Genomic DNA, 23,497 nt, shown 5'->3' on the forward strand with positions numbered 1-23,497 from the left:
GCCATGTTAAAATACCACATTGAACTATACCAATAATTAACAGTGTGAAATACATGATATTTACTCTTTGGAAAACTCTACAATTTAAAAAGGCACCTACAGCTAACGCGGTAGCATCTTGTCAGTTTGGCAGGCATTGCAGTTGCTCTCGGCCGTGATCGATTGAACGTGGCTCCTCCTGCAGGTAAACAAATAGGGATAGGTGGGCGGGCTTGGTTTATTACCAGTCACAGCTACCCCCTTAACAGTCTCCTGCCGAGTGAACTCCCGTTCTTTGTTCCCACACTTACAACCATTCGGGGAAAGAGCGCAGCTCGACATTCGATTGCTTCGATCTGTGCATGGACACCATGGCGGAACAGAAGGATAATGTTACCATTCCTGAGTTCGACACTCTCCTCAGAATGGACCCGTACCTTAAACCTTACGCCAAGGACTTCGAGCGGAGGTAAATGCTTCCCGAGTGGCGTGTTTGTGCAGGAATATGAAAAAATAATAATCTGCTGTCAATGTCACGCGCCGAGGTCAATGTTTTGCTGTCATGTGTACCTTTGGACCCCATGAATACACAAACCCACTAAAAGCCAGGTTTGCGACACTTCAAAGTTCCCGTTTGCCGTGTGCTTTTGCACCTGCTTAATGTGTGACTTATACAATGACACTCGCCATTCGGTTATTTATCTTGAGGATGTAGTGCTCGCCTCCGTCACCACTTTCCAAACTCGCTTCGCGCTGTTTTGACTTAGGACTTCTGTGTGCGCGGGCCTGTCAAATTTAATCAGTGACGTAATCTACGTCATCAAAAAACGCAATACAAAAAGGCAGTACAGTAGTCCACTACAATCGCCGACATCAAATTTAGAAAGGTTTTCTCCCATAATGTTTGTGAGACTTAAGTGCTGAACATGAGCTTAACTAGCCCGTTTTTGAAGGGGTTCAAGCACCCCCCTTTCCCACCAATGAACCCCCAGAAATGAAAGCATTTTGAAATTCTCTCTTCCTTTGTAAAAGACGAAAAAAGCTGAAAAATAATTAAAAACGCTGGCTAAATCGTAAAAAAAAAAGAAAAGAAAGAAGTCAAGTCATGTCATGTTTATTTGTATAGCCCTCAATCACAAACAGTCTCAAAGGGATGCACAGGCCACAGATTATTGCAAACCACAGACGATTATTACACCACCCCCTGATCTAAAACCTACATGAGGGCAAGGAAAAACTCAAAAACCTCAACATGAGGAAAATGAAGAAACCTTGAGAAGGGACCGCACATTAGGTAATCCCTCTTCCAGGATGACCAAGCTGCAATGGATGTTCCAAAAACAAATAATACACAGATATTGTCAACATAAAATATAGGTTACTCATATGCTATAGAATAGAAGTGTGTTTTAAGCCTAGATTTAAACATTTCCACTGAGAGTTCGAATCTCAGGGGGAAAAGCATTCTACAGGACTGGGTCCCGAATGGAGAATGCTCTCGAACCTGCGGATCTCTTCTTGGCTCTAGGGATCACTAGTAGACCGGCATTTTCAGAGTGAAGGTTCCGGGCCGAAACATAGGGCTTAATTAAATCTGAAAGATATGAGGGAGCAAGTCCATGCATGATTTTGTATACAAAACAAAATTTGAACGCAGTGTTGTGAAGAACTCTACTGCCTTGAAATGGTTCAGCCCTTATGATTTCTAGCACAGCTCTTCGCTAGGCTTGTGTCACTTGTGGCATAGCGGCGGAGTCTGTGGAGGCCCTGGTGTATTACGGTGAGAGTGTGTTATTAAAGAAGCCCAAGAGTGCCACAATTCAATTCCAAAAATAAACATTACATTAAAATAAACGACCTCAAACAAACATTCAATTGATAAAAATGGCCTTTTAGAATAAAAAGCCACTCTGGGTGCTGAGCACCTCCAAAGCCCTGAACCTAATATCGCCCCTGGTACTGACCATACATCATCAACCAACGCAATACAACATGGCTGTTGTAGTACATTACAAATAATTCAAGTAATAGAAAGAAATAAAGTAAAACAACATGTTTTTCCCCTCAATGCCAATCATACATGAGTGGTGCTGAGGTTTTCAAACAGCACGACTCAAATTGAACGTTGTAGTCTTCCACAGCTGCCCCCATAAGATTGACAATTCAGATTTTATGAAATGTATTAAAAGAAAAAAACAACCTAAATATAATTTCTTCCATAATGCCTGTGAGACTAAAGTCATGATATGGCACTTAAAAGTGAGAATTCATGTTCAATGCCAACTTTGCCATAGCTCAGGCCAGGAACTATCAACAGTGGAGAAAGCTGTCCAGCGTGGTGCCCTGACAACCCAGGCAGTTAAGGGATCGGTGAATGAGAATCTTTTGAAAGAGCTGCATTAAATGAAAAATTTACACTGAACAACATAGTTCTCTCCCATAAGTCCTTTTAGGTGTCTTTGTTCGATTTTTAATGTTATCAATTTTCTGTTGTTTTATGTTTACAGTATTTCATTTGGCCCAAGAAAATATATATTTTGTCATTTTTTGATGGAATTAACCTGGCCTGGATTTAACTCACATCATGTCATGAAAAGCGCTAATTAATTATTAATCATGTTATTTTATGTTTGCGTACGCAGCTGTTCGCTGCATGGCTTTGATGGCTAGCTTTGCTTGAGCATCACTTCAGTAGATAATGTTTTTTCCCCCCTGTTTCTTTATCTAGCCACTCATTTTAGCCGCTTGGATTCCAATTCACGGCCCTAAAGCTTGACATTTTCTGCTTTGCCCTTGCAAACCTTTATTGGAATTTTTATTAGCGTCTCCTGCTTGCCACTAAAATTAGCCTCTTACACCAGCTCTGACCAACACCAGCTTTTCGATGTGTTCAGCTGCACCGGTTGTATGCGGTTCTCTGAGGCTTTTATTGTTGCCAGTGGGGATTAAAATTGGCTTTAGTGCTGGCTGAAATTCATCCTTGCACTTGAGAAATTATGAAATTCGGCTCCCGAATTTTGCAGGCTATGGCTCACCGCACCGATTGTTAGTTTTAGCTGTTTTCTATAAAACGAGCTTGCTTTGGCCTTCAGTGTCTCTTGCCTGGATAATTTTATTTTATAAAAGTTGTTAAGTGATATACCCATTCACCAATATTTATAAAACATTTTACAAAAATATATATTTCCACAAAAAAATCTTGAACTTAAAATGATCGTCATAACATAACAACAAAGTATAATTTTGCTAAATTTTAGGCTTTATTTAATGACAAACTAGAAAATGTAAAATTAAAAAAAAAAAAAAAGTTGAAATAAAAAAAAAGTTCTTACAAAAACAGAAACAATGGAAATCAGGTTGTAAACGCTTTTCTAGTTTTCCTTCCCAGTAAATGTAAATGGTCTGCATTTATATAGAGCTTTTCAAGTCAATGAAGACCTCCCAAAGAGCTTTACAATGTGCTTCACATTTTCCTTTTTACACAAACTAACTAACCAATAGCAGCGTCAGCCATGCAAGGAAACTATCTGCTCATCAGGGGCATTAGGGATTCAGTGTCTTGCCCAAGCACACTTAGCTTTATTTGTACACATATATAACGAAAGAATCGAACCTGCGACCTCTCGATCTCAAGATTAGCACTTTATCTCCTCAGCTACTTGGCTGCAGTCTATAGCTTGTCACTAGGTGCTGTTGTTTTGTCAGCTGCTCGGGGTAGATATAGCCTGATTTGTCCTTTAGTGTCACTTACTTGATTTTTGTTCGAGAAAGAAGTTCATACATAGAAAAAATTGTCCAAAAATATCCAATTATTAAAATAAATATTGTATAGTGAAAACATAAAAAAGTACAAGTTAGCTGATTTAATGATGGAAACATGAAAAAAAATTAAAATAAAAAAAATATGGCGCAATTGTTGCAAAGAATATGTAAAATTAAATTTATAATTCAGTCATTTTGTATTTTTCCCCTTTTTTCCTTCTTTAGCAACTCACATGAGCTAAATGGTTGCAGGCTATTGATCGCCACTAGCCGTTATTGTTAGCTGTTCCGTGGAAGAACATATGTCATCCTTCTGTTTCACTTGCCTTTTAATAGCTTCTCCAGCTAGCTGCTTAAGTTAGCATCTTAGTCAAGCTGTTGGCTCTTATCTTCATATGCACACGCTAAATTCAAGTCAAGTCACATTTATCTATATAGCCCTTAATCACAAAAATACAGAGCCTTGAGGAACACCATAGGGGACATTAGATTGTTTAGAGGTCAGATTGCCATAGTTAACACATTGCATCCTGTCTGACAGGTAGGACCTAAACCACGAGAGTACAGTTCCTGAGATACCAATGCGTTCTAGACGAACCAATAATATGTTGTGGTCGACAGTATCAAAAGCAGCGCTGAGATCCAGCTGCAGTAACATTGATGAGGCACCGGAATGTATTGTTAAAAGGAGATCATTGGTTACTTTAGCCAGGGCTGTCTCAGTAGAGTGATTTGCCCTAAATGCTGACTGGACAGTTTCAAAGAGGTTATTTTCTGACATGAAGTCATTTAGCTGCTGTGCAACGACCTTTTCAAGTAATTTTGCAAAAAATGGCAGATTTGACAATGGCCTATAATTACCTAAGCTTTCTGGGTCAAGGTTAGGTCGCTTAAGCGTGGGTTTAATGACGGCAGACTTAAAGGCTACAGGAACAATACCCGAGGATAGCGATATATTCTCATCTCATCTCATTAGCTACACCGCTTATCCTCAGTAGGGTCGCGGGGGTGCTGGAGCCCATCCCAGCAATCATCGGGCAGTGGGCAGGGGACACCCTGAATTGGTTGCCAGCCAATCGCAGGGCACACGGGGACAGACAACTCACTCGCTCATTCGCACCTAGGGACAATTTGGACCGGCCAATTCACCTGAAATGCATGTTTTTGGATTGTGGGAGGAAACCGGAGTGCCCGGAGGAACCCCACGCAAGCACGGGGAGAACATACAAACTCCGCACAGGAAGTCTGGAGCTGGATTTGAACCCACGCAGGAGGTTCCCAAGACATGAACTGTGCCGCACATGCGCTAACCACTGCGCCACCGTGCTGCCTTAGCGATATATTGATAATATTTAAAACTGATGGTCCTAAGATCCCAAACAGATCCTTCACAAGTGAAGCTAGAAACGGATCAAGCAGGCACGTAGTTTGTTTGGCCCTACTGACCATCTGTGTTAGATTATCAAGAAACAAATCATTTAAACTGGAGAATGTTTCTGAACAACCGCCGACACGGTCCATACCTAACACCTCCACATCTTTGATATAGGAGGAGGATACAGAGTGTTCTTTTAAAATTTCATTCCTGATTAGTTGAATCTTTTTATTAAAAAATTCCCTAATGTCGTTAGCAGAATAAGTGCAACCATTTGGGTTAAGTTGTTGTCTGGTAAGTTTCGCCACTGTGTCAAACAAAAATTTTGGATTATTCTTATGTTTAACAATAATCTTGGAGAAAAACGAAGCTTTTGCTGAGGCAAGAGCTACTTTATATTTCAGCAAACTGTCACACCAGGCCAGTCGGAAAACCTCCAGGTTAGTAGTGCGCCATTTTCGTTCTATTTTTCTGCAACTTTGTTTGAGTAACCTAGTTTCTTCAGTAAACCAAGGTGTATTCTTTTTGGGTCGGAATTTATGTCTAAGGGCCCGGTCACACAGCCGTTTGCGTCTGTATCGCGGCTGAATCACGACCAGAAATTTCTGCCCGTGAAGCAGACGCTGTTGCCCGCGTTGAGATCGCGATACAGACGAGATACAGCCGTGCTTTACACGCGGAAAGAAATTCACACGCGGTTGGCCGCGCGAAAAAGTTTTGCGCTGCTCAAAACTTTAGACCACGGGTAACCGCGGGCGGCACACGTGGTACACACGCGGATATGACGCGGTACAGACGCGGAACGACGTGCTACGGCCGCGGCCAGGGCGTGGTTACACGCGGGTAGGACGCGGAATTTTAGCGGCGTTATCACGTGAATTAGCGTGTGTAACGCGTGTGACGGTCAAACGCCTTTCTCCGCGTATATTCAGCGCGATTTGCCGAGCACACGTCAGTTGTGCTCGAGACGTCAAGGGGTGAACATGGATCCCCGTCTCCGTAGTGACCTCGTCTTAATCCATTTTTATTTCTTGACATTTCTTTTCATTTCATAACAAGATAATAAAATAAAAATTAAAAACTATTACAATAATAACATATTGGCTTCTTCTTCGGTGCCATAGCTTGAAATCTTGATCTTCACGGGACTGTGTCTTGAGTTCTACAGCCCGGCTCGGCAGCTTTTATACCCGTGGTCCACACGCGCAAAGGACGTGGAACTGACGCGATGAGGAAGCGGAACAGCCGCCGGCGTCTGTTTCGCGGGCATACCACGGATGAACAGCGGGTTGGCCAATTTTGCGCATTTTCCACCGCGGGCAACAGCGTCTGCTTCACGAGCAGAAATTTCTGGCCGTGATTCAGCCGCGATACAGACGCAAACGGCTGTGTGACCGGGCCCTTAGGGGCGCCACAGAATCAAGAACATTAACCAAAGCAGTATTGAAGGGAAGGCTGCAGTTACCGTAGGTAATAATTCTTTTAAGGCTAATACCGTTTTAGGGCGGATATTGCGACTGCTAAAGCCTAAATTTTCCTTATCACAGTAAACATTAAACAGCACCTCACATTTAACAAGATAATGATCAGAGATGGCATTAGGATACGGTAACACTGTAACATTTGAGGCTACTACGCCACGGGTCAGGATGAGATCTAGAGTGTTCCCATCTTTATGAGTGGGCATATCGACTATTTGATTGAAACCAAATGTATCAATCAGTGACTCAAATGCAATTGCAAGTGAATTTGATGGGGAGGTTATGTGAACAACAAAATCACCAATAATTACAACATTGTCCGCATAAGTTACTAAGTCTTTTGACAGTTCCGAAAATTCTTCCAAAAAATTTGAGTATGGTCCAGGTGGGCGATACACAACAACTAAATAAATTGGTGTTGACATTAAGGACCTCATAACAAGTGCTTCAATCGTTTTAAAACTAGTAGGGGTATTAGGAGTAAATTTCAACTTATCTTCCGATATCAGAGCAACACCGCCACCTTTTTTGCATGGTCGTGCCAAGTGCGAAATTCTGAGTTACAGCGACTTCTAGGGGTAAAATACTCACATTCTCTCTTTATATCAGTTTAAACTCAAGAGTAATAGAGGATTGAAGCTTTGGGCAAAACGTATTATGACTTTCATGAAGTAAATGTGTTGCCCTCAAATCCTCTTAAAATTGCCACACGTTTACCTATCAGTCTCCATTTTGCGCTTATGTGCTGAAGATTGTTCTGTTCTGTCCCCGTTTTTGTTATGATTGCAGTAAATTCAACTACGCTTTTATACATTAAACAAAAGGTCCGCATGGAGATTTTCGGCTTGCACCTCTTCTTAAACCGCATGCATTTTGTATTTAAAGCAAATGTCCATCCGGTGTAGTCAACAACCTGTTTTTATGCACAGCAGGGTGACCTTTAACCTAGACAGTTGAGCAGTAGTTTGGGCTGGAAGACCTGATGCAATGCAACTGATCTTGCATATATATATATATATATATATATATATATATATATATATATATATATATATATATATATATATACACACGTTTATGTATATATATACGTATATATATATATATACACGTATATGTATATATATACGTATATATATATATATATATATATATATATATATACACACGTTTATGTATATATATACGTATATATATATATATACGTATATATATATATATATATATATACACGTATATGTATATATATACGTATATATATGTATACGTATATATATATGTATACGTATATATCTCATCTCATTAGCCGTACCGCTTATCCTCATTAGGGTCGCGGGTGGGCTGGAGCCCATCCCAGCCATCTTCGGGCAGTGGGCAGGGGACACCCTGAACTGGTTGCCAGCCGATCGCAGGGCACACAGTGACAGACAACTCACTCGCGCATTCACACCTAGGGACAATTTGGACCGGCCAATTCACCTGAAATGTATGTTTTTGGAATGTGGGAGGAAACCGGAGTGCCCGGAGGAAACCCACGCAAGCACGGGGAGAACATACAAACTCTGCACAGGAAGTCTGGAGCTGGATTTGAACCCACGCAGGAGGTTCCCATGACATGAACTGTGCCGCACAAGCGCTAACCACTGCGCCGCCGTGCTGCCCTATACGTATATATATATGTATATATATACGTGTATATATATATATATATATATATATGTATATATATATATATATATATATATATATATATATATATATATATATATATCTAAAACGGGAATCGCAAAAGAATGGGTGGGGGGGTTTATGGCTGAGGTTGTTGGTCTGACAAGCACGTGGTTTTCCAATGATTTGACAAATGAGTTTCCTTCACCAGATGTTGTTTCACTAAGGTCAGTGCCTATCTTTGGAAGAAAATTGAAATGAAATGAAATGATCTGCATTTATATAGCGCTTTTCAAGTCAAGACTTCCCAAAGCGCTTTACATTGTGCTTCACATTTCCCAATAGCGGCCGTACAGCCATGTAAGGCGCTAACCTGCTTATTGGGGGCATTAGGGGTTCAGTGTCTTACCCAAGGACACTTCGACATATTACAGGGAGGAGCCGGGATTCGAACTGCGATCTCTTGTTCCCAAGACGAGTGCTCTACCTCCTGAGCCACTGCTGAATCAATGACTATTAAATTAGCACAGGCAAATTGTTAGCCACAAAAACCATAACACTGGTGGCTATTCTAATCAGCATCACATAAAATGTAGTTTCTCAACTACCACAACACGCCGAATCTCCTCATCTGGCAGCGTGCCAAGAATTGAGACGGATTATCAGAAAAAAGACCTTTGACCGCACAGACGGACCCTTCAGATCGCAGCACCGTATCGTGGCCGGGGGCGGCGCACGTCTGTTGAACTTTGCCCCCCCGCTGACTCCGGCCGGCACAAGCCCCCGGCTTCGAGCTTCATCACAACTTGGCTGGCCGCGTTGATGATTGCGAGAAGCGGGCATTAATGCAAGGCGTAGGTTATGGCACCGTCGGGCCTTGCTCTGTTGACACGCTTCATTATTTACCCGTCTGCTTGCACAAGACAGCAGGAAATCTTACCGCTGCCGGCACTTTTGAGCACTCCGAAGAGGATGATGCTTATTAATACACTGATACTCTATTTACAGTAGGTTGAGAAGTGTTTACTCAACTACCAAAAGTTCTACCACTTACAAATATGGGTCCCACAATTGTCATTAAACTGCAAATGTACCTCAACCACTGCGATTTGTCAAAATCTACAATGTTTTTCTTCTCTTTTTTTAACATGCGCTCTGCCCGCCCCCATTCCCGCAGCTGGGAAGTCGGGATAATAGATAGTCACCAGAAAGGCAGTGTTAATTTTAGGTGGCAAGAATGGGGAAAAAAGAGCTGGCACACATTCACTCTCTCTGTCCCCAGATTCAGCAATAGTCGACAATGGATTGCAGCCAAAACAGTGCAGTTCATTTTAGATGGAAATAATGGAAAAAAAGAGTCAGCACGCTTGACACAAATTTGCTCTCTTGGCCCCCACCCTAAGTAATAGAAAAAAACAGGAAAACATTGTGTTCTGTTGGCCCCGCTTACAACAATAGCGTAAGCGGTAATGTATAACGGCCACACAGGCTCTATTCATTTTACTCCAAAAATAAGGGAAAAAAAGCCATTTATGACACAAATTTGCCCTCTCGTACATGGATCTCAGCAACAGTCGACTGGGAATAATGGACTGCAGCCGCATATATGCTGTTTTTTTTAGGGAGAAAAAGTAAGAAATAAGAGTGTTTATGCATGACACAAATTTGCCCTCTCTGCTCCCGCTAGCCAACAGTAGTTGACCAGGTGAGCAGATGCTGTTCATTTTAGGCAGGCAACAATGGCACACTTCAGTGGCTAGAACCAAAAAATAAATGTGCTGTCTCGTTCCCTGCTCTAAGCAATATTGAACTAGCGATAATGGATTGCGGCTGCATGATCCGCTGTTTATTTTAGGCAGAAAGAATGGGGGAAAAAATCCACAAGACAGTAGCTCAACGGGTTATTTCTCAACTCCAAAATTTTAACATACCAATAAGTGATGCCCTTGTTGATTTCTAATATCAGCTTCAATCAAGAATAAATACACCATCATTTGTTTTGCCACGGGTTTCCAACCCATTGGAGAAGTGTAATATTTTGAAGCAAGGTGCTATATTAAAGTGCCAAAGACTCTACATCAAGGAAAATCTCACAAAAATAAATGCTGAAATCACTTGGAAGGCAGGTCAAATGGAAAAGAACAGTCTGATAGACAGCACCTGGATGACAAATTGTAAAGTTTTTGATAACCTGATCTGAGAGACTTCCTATTGTTTTAATACACTGCTGATCGAGAGGGTTGAAGACCTGGACAGACTTGTACAGAACTGAACACATGTCATGTTGGATAATGAATTTTTGCTTTCTCTTTTTTTCACCTTTTTAAATGTTTGGGGTTCCGTTCCATTTGTGTTTTTCTACTTTAAAAAAATATATATATACTTTCTGATTATTCCCTCTTCTCTAGGCATGATTAAACAGCATAACACCTTATTAGGAGGACAAGAGGGGAAAAAAATTGAAATTTTTTTTTTTTATATATATAGACTTTTTTTAATGTGATTTTTTTGTTTGCTTGTTGTTTTGGGGTGAGGTTGAAATGTGACACTGAGTGTGAGTGCTGGACTTCTAGAAGGCTTTGCTGAGCGTGAACTGGGCTCCCAAGAATATACAATACTGATGTCCAACTTAACCCTGACCTATAAATACACTATGCTCATTGGAGTAACATTGGTGTGTGCAACACCGGGATGGCATTCGGTGTGCGTAAGCACCGAACAGACGACACTGGAGAATACCCTTGATCAGGCTGATGTCATCTGAGCTTCAAAAAGGTGGGACTGGGACTTTTACCTGTTCTGGTCAAGATTTTATGGCTCACTCTTGTTGCACGTCCAATCCTACTTTAAACTTTAAAAATTTCACAAGAAAATGTGTGTTTGTTACAGGTTTTCCACATTATATTTTTATTAGCGAGTGAGGAGGAAAATTATGTGAAAATAATAATTTCTCAGAAACCGTAAAATACGGTATATCTTCTCATCTCATCTCATCAGCCGTACCGCTTATCCTCATCAGGGTCGCGGGGGGGCTGGAGCCCATCCCAGCCATCTCCGGGCAGTGGGCAGGGGACACCCTGAACTGGTTGCCAGCCAATCGCAGGGCACACAGGGACAGACAACTCATTCGCTCATTCACACCTAGGGACAATTTGGACCGGCCAATTCACCTGAAATGCATGTTTTTGGAACGTGGGAGGAAACCGGAGTGCCCGGAGGAAACCCACGCAAGCACGGGGAGAACATACAAACTCCGCACAGGAAGTCTGGAGCTGGATTTGAACCCACAACAGGTTCCCATGACATTAACTGTGCCACACAAGCGCTAACCACTGCGCCGCCGTGCTACGGTATATCTTGTCATTCAATAATGTGGTCGTTTTTTAATGGATTCACAAATGATTGTTATAAGACGTAAGATTGCTTGAAGAAGTGTCCAAAGTTATTTTGGGGTTCAGGTCACTTATAAGCCTTTGGCTTCAACCTGTCATCCCTTTTTTTCTTTTCGGCTGATTTGTTCATTCTTTGATATGATGTTGGTTGCAACATGACTGAAAAGGAAAAATAAACGAGAAAAAATACCAAAAGAAATACAAAGTACTTTGTGCTTATCGCCTGTTTAGAGGCTTAATGGAAACAAAACACTCTGCTATTGAGAACTCTGCTCCCAAGTGTTGTGAAGGTTCAATTGGTCTTTATTTTGAACAAAGAAGAAAAAATTCTTCTAAGTCAAACGCACCCCTGGACAGAGCTTCGCACCCATCCAGGGGGCATCACCCTACTGTTTGAGAACCACTGGATTAGGGCTGCGCTAGTGCAGCTCGCTATTTGGAGGGCAGAACACAAAGAAGAGCTGCTAGGCTCGACAGAATTTTCTTCAACCAGGGCTGCACGAAAGCCTTGAAGCGTGAAGTAGTGAGGGATTGCAGAACAGTCTTTAGGCTAAAGGCACAGACCATGTTAAGAATGTCGAGTTCTGCACGAGCTGAATCATATCAATTCCAAAACGGCGCTGGTTATTTAGAGCGAGACCGACATTGACGCAGTGACTCCAGACTGACTGTTAGAAAATACCATTAAATATCATTAACTGCGAAGAGCGTGAGCTGTGGCGGAATCTTCACTTCCATCCTTCAAGCACACCGCTGATGTCCGTCTCTCAGTTTAGCCTCATTAGCGCACTTAGCGCTGTAAAGTGACATTATGCACCACCTTCCTGACGTCCTCGAACAAACGCTGTTGCTTACATCAGCCAAGCAGAAGATACTGTAGACCAGGTGTTCAGAACCTATGGCTCTTTTCATGAATACATAAGGCTTGGAGATAAAATTCTGACCATGCACAATTCATCTGTAGCATTCCAAATCTCAGAGCTGAGTTTGGTGAATGCATAGGACATGTGATGCCAGCATCATGTGCGGTTAAATCCTGTATAAAGGGCACAGTCCCAACAACAGTTTATAGCCAAGGTGTCACACCAACAGACCCTGTTTTGGCTGTAAAACACTAAAGAAATCTTCATATGGAAGCTCATTAAACAATGTATGTTCAGTTTTGAGACACTTTTTGATGATTACCTACAGAACAAATATTTAACACCCAGAAACTCTAGCCAAGCACACAGAGCTGTTTGATTGGGTGAGTAGTATGGATGGTCGGAGCTATACACACAGTGCAAGTACTCACTTCTCTCTGCTCAGCTCTGTCTGCATTTAAGGTAAAAACGTTAGTAGCCTCGTTTGCAGTATTTTGTGCCAAGAACTCTGCTTGCACCTTGTTTCGAAAACATTATCTATAAAAAAAAAATTAAGGTCAAAATGACCCTCAGCAATCTTAAGTATCTGCGGGAGGAAGACCAGTTTTAAGTGGTATACAGTATTTATTGATTGGAGACGCAGGCGCTGCCATTATTCTTATTTCGTGAATTAGATCAAATCATCTAACGTCACAGAGTGAAATAAATGTATGTCTCTAAGATGCATGTCTGCTATTGGTCAATCTCATATAAAATGCTGGTCTGCTATTTGCGTGTAATGGCTGAAGGTGCTGATATGCTACTTGTTGAATTTCCACAAAACAATGCTCCTTTTTTCCTCTCTGATCAATAGAGAATCGTGTTTAACAAACATGAATTTGTTTAGCTATAGGTCTCAAGACTTGCAGTGATGCTAAATGGAGAAGCAATGAGATTATAAGAATGGAAATGAAACTTGAGATAAAGATATATGAAGAAGCCACACAAATCACTTCGGTGAGTTTAGGGGGTTTCTTGACCATAACTTTGTCATCAAGAACTTTCTGTAGGTTCTCTATTGGGTTGAGATCAGGACTCTCTGCAGGTCATGCCATTAATTCAATGTTTTCACCTTCAAGGAAATTCTTTATCTATTTTAAAAACATGTTTTGTTGAAATTTCTAATCAATTTTGTGAACATTGTTTTGGTAGCATGGTATAGGCACAACAAATGGTCCTTAACCAGTGAAGATGTTATTTTTTTCAAAACTATTTAATTTTTTACAAGTTGTAAATTTTGACCTACAGTGTATAAGCACTACTTACTAAGTGCTAATTTGTTATTTTAATGTTTTTATCTGGAGTACCACGGGTCTGGAACTCGTTAGCTGAATAATCATAGGTTCCTATCCCCCTCCATAAAGCAATTTAACCTTACAATCCACACCTTAGAACGGATTCATGTTGTATCCCGGGGTTCTATTGTATAACACGTCAAACGATGTCTCAATATCCGTCGTCCTCCTTTTTTGAATTAAATAGGTTACTCGTTTTTAGCAGCTTCTTTGGAGCGTCTGAGAAGGCAGGTCGTGAACTTGACAGAAGATTATGAGCCGAGATCGGGAGATAGCGATTTCATTTGGAAACAAAAGCGCAAGGTACATTTACTCTCGGACCCCTCAGGCATCGCAGATCAGATGGCAATAAAATCCCTTCTCACCGAGTGGAGAATATTTAAAGGAGACAGACTAAACCTTGCTCAAATAGTGGAAGCTTAGTAATTCACTTCAGGGTTTTTTTCCTCTTTTTTTGTAATTGCGAATCGACCAGAAAAGATAGAACAAAATGTTAGTGTACTTTCAAATGGATGTTATGTTACCTCTTAAAGTAAATGTGTATATACTATGTCTTATTTTGTTCTTTGTTGTTTTCATTGTACTTGTTTTTTTCCTCCATATCCTTTTCTTTCTCCCTTTTTTGCGCCCACTTGTTTTTCTTCTCCCTCTCCCTCTCCTCCTTCTCCTTTTATTCTTTTCCTTTTTTTCCTTCACACCCTATCATTCTCATTCCATTCTTTTACTCAAACGTATTATTCTTTTCCACCTTTTTCTGCCTATTTTTTCCTCCTTCCTCTTCTTTCTCATCCTTCTCATTACTCACTTTATCCTTTTTGTTCTTCTCTTTCTGCTTTTTCTCATTCATTTTCTCCTCATTTACCATTGCATTTCCCTTTTTTCGTCCTTTTTATTTCATCTCATCTCATCTCATCAGCCGTACCGCTTATCCTCATTAGGGTCGCGGGGGGGCTGGAGCCCATCCCAGCCATCTCCGGGCAGTGGGCAGGGGACACCCTGAACTGTTTGCCAGCCAGTCGCAGGGCACACAGGGACAGACAACTAATTCGCTCATTCACACCTAGGGACAATTTGGACCGGCCAAATCACCTGAAATGCATGTTTTTGGAACGTGGGAGGAAACCGGAGTGCCCGGAGGAAACCCACGCAAGCACAGGGAGAACATACAAACTCCGCACAGGAAGTCTGGAGCTGGATTTGAACCCACGACAGGTTGCCATGACATGAACTGTGCCGCACAAGCGCTAACCACTGCTGTTCCTTTTTCAGTTTCTCCTCCTTATCCTTTTTTTCTTCTCTACCTTTATAATTAATTAAACATTTATTTTCCATTTGTTAATCTGATTGAAAAATTAACTGCGGTCCACAGACCTACTCAAACAAAGCGTAAATTCCGGACTATAAGCCGCTAAGTTTTTCCCAAACGTTCAACCCTGCGGCTTATTCAGTGATGCGGCCAATTTATGTAATTTTTCTAACAGCCGCCTGCGGCGCTCGAGTATAAAAGGTAAGATTTAGACCGGTGGAATATATGCGCCGAGGAAGACTGCAACTTCTTAGCTTGTTCACAATTTAAATTAGCGTAGACATATCCTCACCATGTAAATTGCAATAAGAAAGGCACATGACGCAGCTTTCAAGCTAAAAGCAATCGAGCAGTCTGATAAAGAAGGAAACAGAGCTACTGCACGTAAACTTGCGACTACATTGCGAGTGTGATGCTAGCGTGTTTTTTAATAAGGGAGCGTGGGCCGACGTCTTTATGACAAAGTCTCTTTCCCATACTGGGGAAGAAGACTTTGATGACGTCAGTTATAAGGAGGAAGATGAGGACGGTTTACCGTGATTTCTACAAGTACCGTATATTTTTTTTTAACAGACCCGTTTACTGTGTTGCGAGAGTGTTGCTAGTAGCGTTTTGCTACCCTTCACAGGCACGGTTTGGGATGAAAGTTATAATATTATTATTAAAGCTTTGAAAACTCTCTTGGTGTAACGTTTTTCTTTGTAAATATGTGTAACCATGTAAAATATGTATTTGCACCTGTATATTTTAGTAATGTATTTATTTGAGACGCTTATTCTGATATGTTTTGCGAATTAAAAAAGAGGGGCGGAGCAAACGCGGGCTGACGGGAAGTGGGGTAAAGGTGAGTGAGACCTGTTGTCGCGGCGGACAATAGTGGATATATATTTTTCCCACCCTTACCTTTAGAAATATAGACTTTTTTTCCTTGGATTAGTTTCAACAGGTACCCGGACTCTGCAGGTCTGCATCAAACCTTAAGTATCGATATAATTTTCCGTTCATTTTGCCGGCTGTACTTTCTGGACTGTGTACTTTATATTCAGTTACAATCGCGGGACTCAAAGTCGGGTTTGGGTTAATTTCATGATTTTGTTACATGTTTTAATGTTGGCGCATGCGGCTTATGTACGGGTGCGGCTTGTGTAAGTACAAAAGCGGTTATCCTCTTAAAATGTGGTGGGTGCGGCTTATAATCAGGTGCGCTCTATAGTCCAGAATTTACGGTAGTTGATCTTACTAATCGCTGTTTCTGTCTTCCAATCGGTTTAGCATTGTTAGTATTTAGTCTGTTAAGCTCTTGTGTGACTGGTCGCCTTCTGCTCCTTCAGTTTTCTGTTTGCACTCTGAATAAAACTTGGCAACCTAATTGGAAAAAAACCCACCCCGCTCTTTTTGCAAGCAGCAGCTGAGAAACTGCGGTTAAGTCCGTCCGCTGATCATTCCTTTGCCCAAGGGCACCGAGGAGGCCAGTGGAAAGCTTGGCACGAACGCTACGTGGAAGCAAGTGCACTTAACTCAGTTGGCTGAAATGCGCTTATAGTGATGGAGGCGAGTAGGAGTCGGTGAAGGCTAGGGGGTTCTGTTATGGACACCAGCTGGCTGAGGGAAGCTAAGTGAGATAAATGACAAAGTAGTACGCATATCCTTCCCGAAAGGTGAAAAGACCGAGCTTCGGGATGAATTGAGGCCCAGGCGCATCAAAAGATTTTAAGGATTTCCAGTATGGGGAGTTGGGAACGACTGATAGAGAAATATAATCAGGATTTTGGAGTCTAGATGTGGCAATCCTCAAGTAATTTTTAAATCTCCTTAAACCTTGTTTCCGGAAGAAGAAGTCTATTTGGTAAAAAAAAGAAAAGAAAAATTGAGTTGGAATGTTTGATTTTCAGTAGTGAATTGGTTCCTTGATAATTGAAGGTATCAGATATACAGTAATCCCTCGGTTATCGCGGTTAATGGGGACCAAAACCACCCGCGAAAAGTAGCGACGCCCCTTCAAAAATGCTTAAAACATTTTTTTTATTTTTATTTATTTATTTATTTTTAATTATTTTATTTTATTATTATTATTTTTTTGGACCTGCGAAGCTCTGAACCCGCGAACGTGGAACCACGAAGTAGTGACGCCCCTTCAAAAATGCTTTAAAAAAAAAAAAAAATATATATATATATATATATATTTATTATTATTATTATTTTTTTTAATTATTTTAATTAATTATTGTTATTTTTTAGCGAAGTAGCGAGGTCCCACTGTAGTAGACCCCCAGGACATGAATCTATATTAAGGTGGAAATTGCGGAGTAAAATTGCGGTAAAATGGGTGATAGAAAGCTATGCTAATTAGCTGTTTTGCTCCTAACCAAGATAAAGAGAATACATTCAAATATAGGCATATAGTAAGTACTACTCATATGTACTTATACATGCTTTAAACCAACTCATCATTTTAAAGAGTATAGCACCCATGGTTGAGAATTATACAAGTGTTTTGGGACTCCAAGTTAAACATGGGTGCGAAACATTTGGTTTATTCTGTAAACATCCCCTCCATTAGTGAGATAAGGCTTGTTGGTGATATGTGGCATCAAATATCATATAATTTAATATGTTGTAAAAATTTGCAGTGCAGATGTCTATTGGAAAAGGATCATGAATAAATCGATGAACGTATGATAGATAGATAGATAGATAGATACTTTATTCATCCCCTAAGGGAAATTCACATTTCCAGCAGCATCCCTGAGCTGAGAACAGTACAATAATAAAGCCAAAAGAATACAATATACAAATACCCAGTGTGACGTGCAAATGCCCACTGTAGCGTGTTATATAGAGTAACTAAATAGTGCTACACAGAATACATATTGCAGTAAGATTCGGTAATATGCAATGTAGGTGGTGTGGTTTAATGTGGGCCTTTACTCTGCCGGGTGGAGTTAAAGTCAGTGAAGAAGGAAGGACTTTTCTTTTTGTTTACATCCGGGTTATGAGCACTGGAGTTGTGATAAGCAGTTTTTTCAAAGTTATATTATCCAAGAAGGTTCCGGGTACAAATGAGCTACAAAGACAATTACTTCTAGGCTTTACGAATGCGCAGTCAAGGACAATTACTTTTATACTGGGAAAGCAGTCTCAAGGACTGTGACTAGGAGACTGGAGTTTTCCACTGGAAAGGGGCATCATCTGGTTATAACAGGAACTGATATGACGTGCCCAAGCCTTGTCTGTCTAAAAAAAAACACAAAAGAAAAAGCCATAAAGAAATTAATTATTATTAAATCAATGAATACGTTAAAAATGACTAAAACAATAATTTTATGATGAAGAAATTACACAATTATTTCTGTTTGCTCTGACACACTTAAAATATTGAGACAGGATCAACTAACTCAGGCATGTAAAACTCAGTTTGTCTCGGGGGCCAAATCCAGACTTTCTGTTTTCACGTCAACTGGGTCAATTAAAACAACGTATTGTAAAAACATTTACCTTCGTTTGTCAGTACTATTCTTTATCATTCAGCCTACTTTTGTATGGTACCTTACAAATTATTTTCAAAATATTTTCCAAGCAAAACAAAAGAAAAATTATTTTTATGTTTGGAATTGAATGTTTCACAGCCCTAATTGTGATTTTTCCTAGGTTACCCTCCAATTTTATTGGTAGTGCCAATATAGAAAGGGTGCGTTGACCGATAACTTGTTTTGTAGTGGCAATTGGTGAAGGAGGTTTGACAGTTTTCTTTTTCAGTTAGACACATCACTTTGCAAATGCTTATTTACTGTTATTAACTCGTGTCAATGCTGAACGTTGCACATCAGCTCTTTTACAACGTTACTGCCCTCTAGCAACGGGAAGGAGCATTTGGTTTGTATCTATGAAAAAACAAAAAAAAGAAAAAACATTTTTGATAGCAATGAGTTAGAGCAGGGTTTGGAAACCTTTACTCAAAAAGCCATTAAAGCAAAATATTTTGATTGGTCTTTTTTTTTTTTTTTTTTTTTTTTAGAGACGACTGCACCATATACACACATACAACAAAATTCAACAAAACTACCAAACCTGCTCTTCTGACAAAGTTAATTCTTCAGTGCAATTGATTTCCTTGTGTGAAGTTTGATTTCATAAAATTTATGAAAGAATAATAATGCCAGACCCTGTGTCCCACATTAATATAAATTTACCACTTAAAATTGCCGTAAATTCCGGACTATAAGCCGCTACTTTTTCCCCAAATGTTCAGCCCTGCGGCTTATTCAGTGAAGCGGCTAATTTATGGAATTTTTCTAACGGCCACCAGCGGCGCAGGAATTTAAAAGGTAAGATTAAGAACAGTTGAATATGAGCGCCAAGAAAGACTGCAATCTCTAAGTTTTAGCATGTTTGTTCTGTGAAGTCAAGGTATGTCCCGATACTGAGAAAGATGCCCTTGATGGCGGCAGTTGTAAGAAGGAATTTCAAGATGATTTACCGTGAGGGGGGGGGATTTTTTAATGGTTATTGTTCTATCTTCTCTATTCATTTTTCATTATCCGTTACCGGTCAGTTCATAATACGCTACAAAGCCTAGGAGCCGGGACTCTTACTCTCAGCCAAAAGTCCAAGCCAAGGTCCTAGCCTTCAAGCCTTGCTGCGATCAATGCAAATGCACCATTCCCGGAGGTACTGCGATACCGGGCCGGTGTGTGGACCGTGATTTTCACATTCACGGGGTGCCTTAGATTCACAGGTATGTTTGATACATAGCAAGCGTGATCCTACTAGCATGTTGGTACCTTTCAAAGGCACGGTTTGGGATGAAAGTTATATTATTATTATTAAAACTTTGAAAACTCTCTAAGTGTACCGTCTTTCTTCGTAAATATGTGTAACCATGTATAATATGTATTTGCAACTGTATATTTTTGTAATGTATTTATTTTAGAGATTTATTCTGTTATGTGTTGTACGGACGAATCAAAAATAAGGGGCGGAGAAAACGCGGCCTGATGGGAAATATGGTAAAGCTGAGTTACCGGTAGATCTGTCTGTTGTCGCAGCGGACAATAGTGGATATATATTTTTCCCACCCTTAACTTTGGAAATATACATTTTGTTTCCTTGGATTACTTTCAACGGGACCCTGACTTTAGATGTCTACATCATACCTTAATTACGGATATCATTTGCTATTTGTGATGTTGACCGTGATTCTGAACTTGTATACTGTTGTGGGTAAGAGCTTGCTCTGTCCACTCCACGCATCGGCCCGGTATTGCAGTACCTCCGGGAACGGTGCATTCGCAATGATTGCAACAAGGCTTTGGGGCTAGGACCTTAGCTTAGCCTATTGGCTGAGAGTAAGTGTCCCGGCTCCTAGGCTTTGTAGCATATAATGAACTGACCGATAACGGATAATGGATAATGAATAACGAAGATAGATCAATAACCCTTAAAAACCCCCTCAACTGTAGTTCTGGTCTAGTGTACTAATTGTGAAGCCGAACAGACCGATAACGGATAATGGACAATGAATAACGAAGATAGAACAATAACCCTTAAAAACCCTTTTGAACTCTCATGAGGTTGTAGACCATGACTGAATGCCTCTGAGATGGGATTTGTGAATTCTGTGTGAATATTTAGTTCCAATTGATCTTTGCAATCGGTAGATGGAATAAGAGCTTCCTCTGTGCACTCCACTCATCGGTCCGGTATTGCAGTACCTCTGGGAACGGTGCATTCACACTGATCGCTGCTTGGCTCTGTAGCTAGGACCTTGACTCAGCCACTTGGCTGAGAGCAAGTGTCTCGGCCCCTTGGCTTTGTAGCGTATTAAGATTTGACCGATAATGGATAATTGATAAAGAATATAGACCAATAAATCTTACAAAATCCCCCATCCCCCATGAAATTACGATTGTGGAATTTACAGCGTGGCCTGGAATAAACTTTTGGCTGTGTCGCAAGATTAACTGCGGGCGCCTGCGGCTTATACATGGGCGCGGCTTGTATAACTACAAAAGTGCCAAAGCACTCGAAAAGTGGTGGGTGTGGCTTATAGTCAGGTGCGCTCTATAGTCCGGAATTTACGGTAGTCTTCCTCCCGCAGTTATTTTTGAGTGTCAAGGCTCATTTTGACTGTCATTTTTGTCACAAATAATGGTTTCAATTTCACTTAATCCTCCAAAACAGGATACCGACGTGTTTACCATTGGAGCAGACCGCACTAAGGGAATGCGTGTGTTCTTTGCAACACTGCGCCCATCCCTACTCCCCCCACCCAATCAAATACTTTCGGTGATTTTGTCTTACAGTTTGTTTTGTGGATTTTCCTCATAAGGTGTCTCATAGATTATTTAATGAGCTTCCATATTAAGGATTTGTTAGCAATATACAGCCAAAACAGGGTTTATTTGGACCTTACCACGAGAGATTTCAGCGTTGTTTAGGCATTGTGTGCATCAAAATAGTCTTTGCTCACGTTAAGAATGTAACGACATAGAGAACATTTGCATGGTCAGAATTTTTTCTTAGAGACGGATGCACTCATGAAAAAAGGCTCACGAGCAATGGGTTCCTGACATATGAGCTAAGTAATTGTTTATATTTTGACATACGGGCCCGACTAAATCATCTTACAGGCTGTATCCGGCCAACAGGCCATATGTTTGTCAGAACATAACGACCCTCAAACTAAACAAGAAAATCCAATTGTATTTGTACTTTCTTGTCATTGTTCAGGTATGAGCTTTTCCAGAAAACACTTTTCCAGCTGGAAGAAGCAGAGGGTGGTTTCGAACAATTCACGCGCAGCTACTGGACCTTCGGCGTGCAGCGGCAAGCTAACAGTCTCATCTTCAAGGAGTGGGCCCCAGCTGCAGAGGCCCTTTTCCTTACCGGCGATTTCAGTAAGTGGACTTTCGGGCGGGGGAACAACCCCGCTCTTTTATTAGAGTGCCTTGGAGAATCCCGCTGCAATATTCCAGGCAATATCCGTGAAGTGGGTACACCTGGAAATGGATTAGGGATGAATACAGTTACAGTGGGTGCTTGACTTAGAGATTTGATTTGTTTATTGACATGAAGAGCTTTTGCTTTTGGTGTGCCCCCAGGGATAAGTCATTAATCTGTTCTGATTTTGGGATCACAAAGTGAAATTGCCATATAGCTGGGGATAGAAATCTATTCTTATTATATAATGCTCGTTTCAAATCTGCCATATTGGAAGGTTTTCTAACATGAACTGCCTCAGGACCAGGGCAACTTGCTGTTGTTGACTGAATTATGACTTCTGGTGTTTACTAGAAGACCCGGAAGGAGACCATCCGTCCATTAGTTCTTGCCCACAAACCTGAGCGCTCTTGGGTCATACAGGACAGGACAATGATCCAAAACACACCAGCAAGTCCACTTCTGAATTACACAAAAAAAGAAAGGTTCGGGAGTGGCCAGGTCAAAGTCTGGAACGAAAGCTTTTTCTTTAAAAAATTTAAAGTTCTGACTACGTGTCTGGTATTTTAATGTAACATGAGTCCAAGTAAATCCAACTTGTTTTGATTAAGAGCTGGACAAGGCTGCCCTTTGTCACCAAGTCTGTTCATAACTTTTATGGACAGAATTTCTAGGCTTAGCTGTGGCATTTAAAGCATCTGGTGTGCATCTCTGCTTTTTGCAGATGATGTAGTGTTGTTGGCTTCCTCAAGCCCTGATCTTCAGCCCTCACTGCAGCGTTTCACAGCTGAGTGCGAAGCGGCCAAGACCATGGTTCTCAGCCGGAAAAGGGTTGCATGCTCCTTCCGTGTTGGGGATCAGATCCTGCCCTAAGTGGTGGAGTTTAAGTATCTCGGGGTCTTTTTCACGAGTGAGAGTTGATTGGAACGGGCGATTGACAGACGAATTGGTGCAGCGTCTGCCTCCATGCGCGCCCTGTACCGGTCCATCGTGGTGGAGGAGCTGAGCCGACCTACGGTCATGAACTGTGGGTCATGACCAAAAGAAGAAGATCCTGGATACAAACGGCAAGTTTCCGCCGCAGGTTAACTGGGCTCTCCCTTATGTATAGGGTAAGAAGTTCAGTCATATGGGAGGGACTCAGTCTAGACCTGCGTTGAGAGGAGCCAGCTAATGTGGCTCGGGCATCTGATAAGAATGGTTCTAGGCTGGCCTGGAAACGTCATGCTGGATGAGCTGGACGAAGTGGCTGGAGATAAGGAGGTCTGGGCTTCCCCACTTGAGGCCGCTTCCCCCACGACCTGACCCCGGATAACGGACAGATGATGGATTTTTGGATGAGTCCAAAACATCAAAACTTTCGTTAAAATAAAATTAAAAATCAATCTTCTGTCTACC

The 23,497-nt window shown here is 41.1% G+C and overlaps 1 protein-coding gene across 1 annotated transcript in view; it reads left to right on the forward strand.

Annotated features, from left to right (window-relative positions):
- The first annotated feature begins 233 nt into the window (after positions 1-233).
- The window catches only part of LOC148357517 (1,4-alpha-glucan-branching enzyme-like), a 153,100-nt gene continuing 129,836 nt past the window's right edge, over positions 234-23,497 (forward strand). The window contains exons 1-2 of the mRNA XM_088345647.1: positions 234-448; positions 21,890-22,056. Coding sequence (XP_088201773.1) covers positions 342-448; positions 21,890-22,056 — 274 coding nt within the window. The 5' untranslated portion in view covers positions 234-341. The remainder of the gene's footprint in view (positions 449-21,889; positions 22,057-23,497) is intronic.

This window comes from Urocampus carinirostris, chromosome 10 (assembly GCF_059441175.1).
Source record: "Urocampus carinirostris isolate Australia breed hairy pipefish chromosome 10, RoL_Ucar_1.0, whole genome shotgun sequence".
NCBI classification, from domain to species: domain Eukaryota; kingdom Metazoa; phylum Chordata; class Actinopteri; order Syngnathiformes; family Syngnathidae; genus Urocampus; species Urocampus carinirostris.